Below are 9,198 nucleotides of genomic sequence, written 5' to 3' on the forward strand. Positions count from 1 at the left end.
TGATCTACTCCTAGATTACTATTGTACTCCCTTGCCAAAAACAGTGTAGGGTATACAATAGATCTGGTACACAGCATGGCATATTTTATAGAACCTATGGCCAAGGCATAGGGAATGACTTTCATTCTCTTTCTATCTTCTGCCGTGGTCGGGCTTTGAGTCTTACTCAGTTACACACCTTGTAACACAGGCAAGAACTCTTTCTTTGACTATTCCATTTTGAACTACTTCAAAATCTTGTTAAGGTATGTACTCATTGAAAAACTTATCAAGCGTCTTGATTTATCTCTATAGATCTTGATGCTCAATATGTAAGCAGCTTCACTGTGGTCTTTCTTTGAAAAACTCCTTTCAAACACTCCTTTATGCTTTGCAGAATAATTCTACATTATCTCCGATCAACAATATGTCATTCACATATACTTATCAGAAATGTTGTAGTGCTCCCACTCACTTTCTTGTAAATACAGGCTTCACCGCAAGTCTGTATAAAACTATATGCTTTCATCAACTTATCAAAGCGTATATTACAACTCCGAGATGCTTGCACCAGTCCATTGATGGATCGCTGGAGCTTGCATATTTTGTTAGCACCTTTAGGATTGACAAAACCTTCTGGTTGCATCATATACAACTCTTCTTTAATAAATCCATTAAGGAATACAGTTTTGACATCCATTTGCCAGATTTCATAAAATACGGCAACTGCTAACATGATTCAGACAGACTTTTAAGCATTGATACGAGTGAGAAAATCTCATCGTAGTTAACACCTTGAACTTGTCGAAAACACTGTGCGACAATTCGAGCTTTGTAGATAGTAACACTACTATCGGCGTCCGTCTTCCTCTTGAAGATCCATTTATTCTTAATGACTCACCGATCATCGGGAAAGTCAATCAAAGTCCATACTTTGTTCTCATACATGGATCCAATCTCAGATTTCACGGCCTCAAGCCATTTCGCGGAATCTGGGCTCATCATCGCTTCCTCATAGTTCATAGGTTCGTCATGGTCAATTAACATGACCTCTAGAACAGGATTGCCGTACCACTCTGGTGCGGATCTCACTCTGGTTGACCTACGAGGTTCGGTAGTAACTTGATCTGAAGTTACATGATCATCATCATTAGCTTCCTCACTAATTGGTGTAGGAGTCACGGAAACAGATTTATGTGGTGATCTACTTTCCAATAAGGGAGCAGGTATAGTTACCTCATCAAGTTCTACTTTCCTCCCGCTCACTTCTTTCGAGAGAAACTCCTTCTCTAGAAAGGATCCATTCTCAGCAACGAATGTCTTGCCTTCGGATCTGTGATATAAGGTGTACCCAACTGTCTCCTTTGGGTATCCTATGAAGACACATTTCTCCGATTTGGGTTTGAACTTATCAGGATGAAACCTTTTCTTATAAGCATCGCAACCCCAAACTTTAAGAAACAACAACTTTGGTTTCTTGCCAAACCACAGTTCATACGGAGTCGTCTCAACGGATTTAGATGGTGCCCTTTTTAACGTGAATGCAGCTGTCTCTAATGCATAACCCAAAAACTATAGTGGTTAATCGGTAAGAAACATCATAGATTGCACTATATCCAATAATAGTACGGTTATGACGTTCGGACACACCATTATGCTGTGGTGTTCCAGGTGGTACGATTTTGTGAAACTATTCCACATTGTTTTAATTGAAGACCAAACTCGTAACTCAAATATTTGTCTCTGCGATCAGATCGTAGAAACTTTATTTTCTTGTCACGATGATTTTCCACTTCACTCTGAAGTTCTTTGAACTTTTCAAATGTTTCAGACGTATGTTTCATCAAGTAGATATACCCATATCTGCTCAAATCATCTGTGAAGGTCAGAAAATAACGATACCCGCTGTGGGCCTCAACACTCATCGGACTGCATCAGTATGTATTATTTCCAATAAGTCAATTGCTCGCTCCATTGTTCCGGAGAACGGAGTTTTAGTCATCTTGCTCATAAGGCATGGTTCACAAGCATCAAGTGATTCCAATATCCCATCACCATGGAGTTTCTTCATGTGCTTTATACCAATATGACCTAAACGGCAGTGCCACAAATAAGTTGCACTATCATTATTAACTTTGCATCTTTTGGCTTCAATATTATGAATATGTGTATCACTACGATCGAGATCCAAAAAACTATTTTTATTGGGTGTATGACCATAGAAGGTTTTATTCATGTAAACAGAACAACAATTATTTTCTAACTTACATGAATAACCGTATTGTAATAAACATGATCCAATCATATTCATGCTCAACACAAACACTAAATAACATTTATTTTAGGTTTAACACTAATCCCGAAAGTATAGGGAGTGTGCGATGATGATCCTATCAATCTTGGAACCATTTCCAATGCACATCGTCACTTTACCCTTAACTAGTCTCTATTCATTCTGCAACTCCCGTTTCGAGTTACTATTCTTAGCAACTGAACTAGTATCAAATACTAAGGGGTTGCTATAAACACTAGTAAAGTACACATCAATGACATGTATATCAAATATACCTATGTTCACTTTGCCACTTCTTATCCGCCAATTACTTGGGGTAGTTCCGCTTCCAGTGACCAGTCCCTTTGCAGTAGAAGCACTCAGTTTCAAGCTTAGGTCCAGACTTGGGTTTTTTCACTTGAGCAGCAACTTGCTTGCCGTTCTTCTTGAAGTTCCCCTTTCTTCCCTTTGTACCTTTACTTGAAACCACTGGTTTTGTTTACCATCAACACTTGATGCTTTTCTTGATTTCTACCTTCGTTGATTTCAGCATCACGAAGAGCTTGGGAATTATTTCCGTTATCCCTTGCATATTATAGTTCATCACGAAGTTCTACTAACTTGGTGATGGTGACTAGAGAATTCTGTCAATCACTATTTTATCTGGAAGATTAACTCCCACTTGATTCAAGCGATTGTAGTACCCAGACAATCTGAGCACATGCTCACTGCTTGAGCTATTCTCCTCCATCTTTTAGCTATAGAACTTGTTGGAGACTTCATATCTCTCAACTCGGGTATTTGCTTGAAATATTAACTTCAACTCCCGGAACATCTCATATGGTCCATAAAGTTCAAAACGTCTTTGAAGTCCTGATTCTAAGCCGTTTAAGCATGGTGCACTAAACTATCAAGTAGTCATTATATTGAGCTAGCCAAACGTTCATAACATCTGCATCTGCTCTTGTAATAGGTTTGTCACCTAGCGGTGCATCAAGGACATAATTCTTCTGTGCAGCAATGAGGATAAACCTCAGATCTTGGATCCAACCCGCATCATTGCTACTGATGTCTACTACACAACCTTCTTCTTGTAGACGTTGTTGGGCCTCCAAGTGCAGAGGTTTGTAGAACAGTAGCATATTTCCCTCAAGTGGATGACCTAAGGTTTATCAATCCGTAGGAGGCGTAGGATGAAGATGGTCTCTCTCAAGCAACCTTGAAACCAAATAACAAAGAGTCTCTTGTGTCCCCAACACACCCAATACAATGGTAAATTGTATAGGTGCACTAGTTCGGCGAAGAGATGGTGATACAAGTGGTATATGGATAGTAGATATGAGTATTTGTAATCTGAAATAATAAAAACAGCAAGGTAGCAAGTGATAAAAGTGAGCGTAAACGGTATTGCAATGATGGTAAACAAGGCCTAGGGTTCATACTTTCACTAGTGTAAGTTCCCTCAACAATGATAACATAATTGGATCACATAACTATCCCTCAACATGCAACAAAGAGTCACTCCAAAGTCACTAATAGCGGAGAACGAATGAAGAGATTATGGTAGGGTACGAAACCACCTCAAAGTTATTCTTTCCAATCAATCCGTTGGGCTATTCCTATAAGTGTCACAAACAGCCCTAGAGTTCGTACTAGAATAACACCTTAAGACACAAATCAACCAAAACCCTAATGTCACCTAGATACTCCATTGTCACCTCAAGTATCCGTGGGTATGATTATACGATATGCATCACACAATCTCAGATTCATCTATTCAACCAACACAAAGGACCTCAAAGAGTGCCCCAAAGTTCTACCAGAGAATCACGACGAAAACGTGTACCAACCCCTATGCATAGGTTCATGGGCGGAACCCGCAAGTTGGTCACCAAAACATACATCAAGTGGCACGTGATATCCCATTGTCACCACAGATATTCACGGAAAGACATACATCAAGTGTTCTCAAGTCTTTAAAGACTCAATCCGATAAGATTACTTCAAAGGGGAAACTCAATTCATTACAAGAGAGAAGAGGGGGAGGAGAAACATAAGATCCAACTATAATAGCAAAGCTCGCGATACATCAAGATCATGCCAAATCAAGAACACGAGAGAGAGAGAGAGATCAAACACATAGCTACTGGTACATACCCTCAGCCCTGAGGGAGAACTACTCCCTCCTCGTCATGGAGAGCGCCGGGATGATGAAGATGGCCACCGGAGAGGGATTGCCCCCTCCGGCAGGGCGCCGGAACGGGTCTAGATTGGTTTCCGGTGGCTACGGAGGCTTCTGGAGGCGGAACTTCCGATCTATTCTTCGTTCTGGAAGTTTTAGGGTATATGGAGTTATATAGGCAGAAGAAGCACGTCAGGGGAGCCACGGGGGCCCCACGAGGTAGGGGGCGCGCCCTAGGGGGGAGGGGCGCCCCCACCCTCGTGGGCAGCTCCCATGTCTTCTGACGTGGGGTCCAAGTCCATCAGGTGTGTTTCCTTCCAAAAATAACTTCTCTAGTTGATTTTGTTCCGTTTCGACTCCGTCTGATATTCCTTTTCTTCAAAACACTGAAGTAGGCATAAAACAGCAAATCTGGGCTGGGCCTCCGGTTAATTAGTTAGTCCCAAAAGTAATATAAAAGTGGAAAATAAAGCCCAATATTGCCCAAAACAGTAGATAATATAGATGGAGCAATCAAAAATTATAGATACGTTGGAGATGTATCAAGCATCCCCAAGCTTAATTCCTGCTCGTCCTTGAGTAGGGAAATGATAAAAAGATAATTTTTTATGTGGAATGCTAGTTGGCATAATTTCAATGTAATTCTTCTTACTTGTGATATGAATATTCAGATCCATAAAATTCAAGACAAAAGTTCATATTGACATAGAAATAATAATACTTCAAGCATACTAATAAAGCAATTATGTCTTCTCAAAATATCATGGCCAAAGAAAGCTATCCCTACAAAATCATATAGTCTGGCTATGCTCTATCTTCACCACACAAAATATTTAAATCATGCACAACCCCGATGACAAGCCAAGCAATTGTTTCATACTTTTGATGTTCTCAAACTTTTTCAATCTTCACGCAATACATGAGCGTGAGCCATGGACATAGCACTATAGGTGGAACAGAATGGTGGTTGTGGAGAAGACAAAAAGGGAGAATATAGTCTCACATCAACTAGGCGTATCAACGGGCTATGGAGATGCCCATCAGTAGATATAAAAGTGAGTGAGTAGGGATTGCCATGCAACGGATGCACTAGAGCTATAAATGTATGAAAGCTCAACAGAAGAAACTAGTGGGTGTGCATCCAACTCGCTTGCTCACGAAGACCTAGGGCATTTTGAGGAAGCCCATCATTGGAATATACAAGCCAAGTTCTATAATGAAATATTTCCACTAGTATATGAAAGTGACAACATAGGAGACTCTCTATCATGAAGATCATGGTGCTACTTTGAAGCACAAGTGTGGTAAAAGGATAGTAGCATTGCCCCTTTTATTTTTTTATTTTTTTATTTGGCCTTTCTTTTTTTGGCCTTCCCCTTTTTTTTATTTGGCCTTTCTCTTTTTTTGGGACAATGCTCTATTGAATGATGATCATCACACTTCTATTTATTTACAACTCAATGATACAACTCGATACTAGAACAAAGTATGACTCTATATGAATGCCTCCGATGGTGTACTGGGATATGCAATGAATCAAGAGTGACATGTATGAAAGAATTATGAACGGTGGCTTTGCCACAAATACTATGTCAACTACATGATCATGCTAGCAATATGACAATGATGAATGTGTCATAATAAACTGGATGGTGGAAAGTTGCATGGCAATATATCTTGGAATGGCTATGGAAATGCCATAATAGGTAGGTATGGTGGCTGTTTTGAGGAAGGTAAATGGTGGGTTTATGGTACCGGCGAAAGGTGCGCGGTACTAGAGAGGCTAGCAAGGGTGGAAGGGTGAGAGTGCGTATAATCCATGGACTCAACATTAGTCATAAAGAACTCATATACTTATTGCAAAAATCTACAAGTTATCGAAACAAAGTACTACGCGCATGCTCCTATGGGGATATATTGGTAGGAAAAGACCATCGCTCGTCCCCGACCGCCACTCATAAGGAGGACAATCAATAAATAAATCATGCTCCGACTTCATCACATAACGGTTCACCATATGTGCATGCTACGGGAATCACAAACTTCAACACAAGTATTTCTCAAATTCACAACTACTCAACTAGCATGACTCTAATATCACCATATCCATATCTCAAAACAATTATCAAGTGTCAAACTTCTCATTGTATTCAACACACTCATAAGAGAATTTTATTATTCTTGGATACCTAGCATATTAGGATTTTAAGAAAATTACCATGCTATTTAAGACTCTCAAAATAATCTAAGTGAAGCATGAGAGTTCATCTATTTCTTCAAATAAAACTACGACCGTGCTCTAAAAGATATAAGTGAAGCACTAGAGCAAATGACAAACTACTCCGAAAGATATAAGTGAAGATCAATGAGTAGTTGAATAATTATGCAACTATGTGAAGACTCTCTAACATTTAATAATTTTAGATCTTGGTATTCTATTCAAACAGCAAGCAAATCAAAATAAAATGACATTCTAAGAATGGCTAACATCATGTGAAGAAGCAAAAACTTAGGATCAACCGAAACTAACCGATAATTGTTGAAGAAGAAAGGTGGGATGCCAACCGGGGCATCCCCAAGCTTAGATGCTTGAGACTTCTTGAAATATTATCTTGGGGTGCCTTGGGCATCCCCAATCTTGAGATTTTGTGTCTCCTTAATTCCTCTCATATCATGGTCTTCCTAAATCTCAAAAGCTTCATCCACACAAAACTCAACAAGGACTCGTGAGATAAGTTAATATAAACCATTGCCAAAACCTTATCATACTCTACTGTAGCAAATCACTAAAATTATTATTCAACATTGCATACTAAATGCCTCTGCATATTTAATAGTCCTATCCTCAAATAGAATCATTAAAGAAGCAAACATATGCAAACAATGCAAACATAACAGCAATCTGCCTAAACAGGATAGTCTGTAAAGAATGCTGCAACATCCATACTTCCCTAGATCCAAAAATTATGAAAGAAAATTCCCACTGTAGTAAATTTTTCAGAGCTTAATATGCAAAAGATTTCAATATTTTATCACATTCTGACTTTTCTAGGGAATTATTGCAACAGCGGTAAACTTTCTGTTTTCAAACAGCAACATGTATACTTGTAACATAGGCATAGTAAAGGCTATCAATGCCACTTTTATTGAAATAAAAGATGCAAAACATTGTTATAAATAACAGCAAGAAAATCCTAACAAAATAAATTGACGCTCCAAGCAAAACACATATCATGTGGCGAATAAAAATATAGCTCCAAGTAAAGTTACCGATGAACGAAGACGAAAGAGGGGATGCCTTCCGGGGCATCCCCAAGATTAGGCTCTTGGTTATCCTTGAATATTACCTTGGGGTGCCTTGGGCATCCCCAAGATTAGGCTCTTTCCACTCCTTGTTCCATAATCCATCGAATCTTTACCCAAAACTTGAAAACTTCACAACACAAAACTTAACAGAAAACTCGTAAGCTCCGTTAGTATAAGAAAATAAATCACCACTTCAAGGTACTGTAATGAACTCATTCTTTATTTATATTGGTGTTATAACTACTGTATTCCAACTTATCTATGGTTTATAAACTATTTTACTAGCTCGCCTAACTTTTCCCCCCGCAACTCCCGGAGCGCTCGTTTGGCGATTCTAGGGTTTTGGGGGTGGAACCTGGGGGCGCACGTCGATCTGCTCGGCGGGGCGAGGGATCTGCCGATCGGAGGATGGCAACATCATCGGATCGGTGAGGAGGGCAGGAACCTTTGTCGCCCCGTGCGGCAAGGGCGAAGTTAGCGGAAGCCCTGGGAAAACTTGACATCACGGAGGAGGAAGCGACTCCGTTGGTGCTGGATGACCGGGGTGACGGCGCACCGGCGAAGTGGATGCTGGCGGGGAAGGTATTGCACCGGAATATACTCCACATCCAGACCATTATCAGTGCCCTCCGGCCGGCATGGGGAAACCCTAAGGGATTGGCTTTTCGATCTGTTGGAGATAATACGTTTGTAGCGGAATTTGCAAACCAACGGGATCGTGATCGTGTATGGGAAGGATCGCCATGGCACGTGAGTAAGAATGCGGTGATTCTGTCGGAGTTTGATGATTGCATGCGTCCTTCTGAACTCAGGTTTGACAGGCTGGAACTGTGGGCTAGAGTTGTCAATCTTCCCTTCAACTTGAGGGATGATAAGTGGAGTGCTGCTATTGCTAAACAGATTGATAAACATGCAACACATGTTTCGTTTGATCATGTGAATGGATATTTGAGAGCAAGAGTTACAATTGACGTGAGTAAGCCTCTCAGAAGGTGGATACTGATTGAGTCCGCTCGTAGAAAATGTTCAGACCTGTATGATATCCAATACGAGAATGTACCACACTTCTGTTTTTCGTGTGGTCGACTTGGTCACTCAGATCTGTACTGTCCGACACTGGGGACTAGGGATGCCAATGGAGATTTACCATTTGGGAAAAACTTGAGGCCGATGGATGAATGGAAGAGGGCGTACTCGGGTGATGGCTCGTCAAAGGAGCATTAGGGTTTTTCGGGTAATAAAGCTGAGACGAGGAACTCTAGTACTGCCGCAGAGAAGGGTGCAGAGGTCACCTCCCCAATCAAACAACGCGAGCAGTACAAGCGCAAGGGGGGCCGAACACTAATCAGCAGGTTTACAGGAGGGTGGAAACGCCACTTCTGACAAATGAACCATTTGCGGCTAATGGTGAAGGTGTAGTTCTTGGGTCCTCTGGAAAAGATCCGAGCCAGGAAAAGGA

General features: G+C 40.7%; 1 protein-coding gene across 1 annotated transcript; it reads left to right on the forward strand.

The window, feature by feature from the left end:
* Positions 1–8,306: 8,306 nt before the first annotated feature.
* Positions 8,307–8,963, forward strand: LOC147965755 (uncharacterized). Its single transcript, XM_087530590.1, has one exon. It carries the CDS (start codon positions 8,307–8,309, stop codon positions 8,961–8,963), a length of 657 nt encoding a protein of 218 aa, XP_087386716.1.
* Positions 8,964–9,198: the final 235 nt, after the last annotated feature.

The sequence above is a fragment of the Triticum urartu genome, chromosome 6A (genome assembly GCF_056163025.1).
Source record: "Triticum urartu cultivar PI428250 chromosome 6A, HENAU_Tu73, whole genome shotgun sequence".
Taxonomy (NCBI): Eukaryota; Viridiplantae; Streptophyta; class Magnoliopsida; order Poales; family Poaceae; genus Triticum; species Triticum urartu.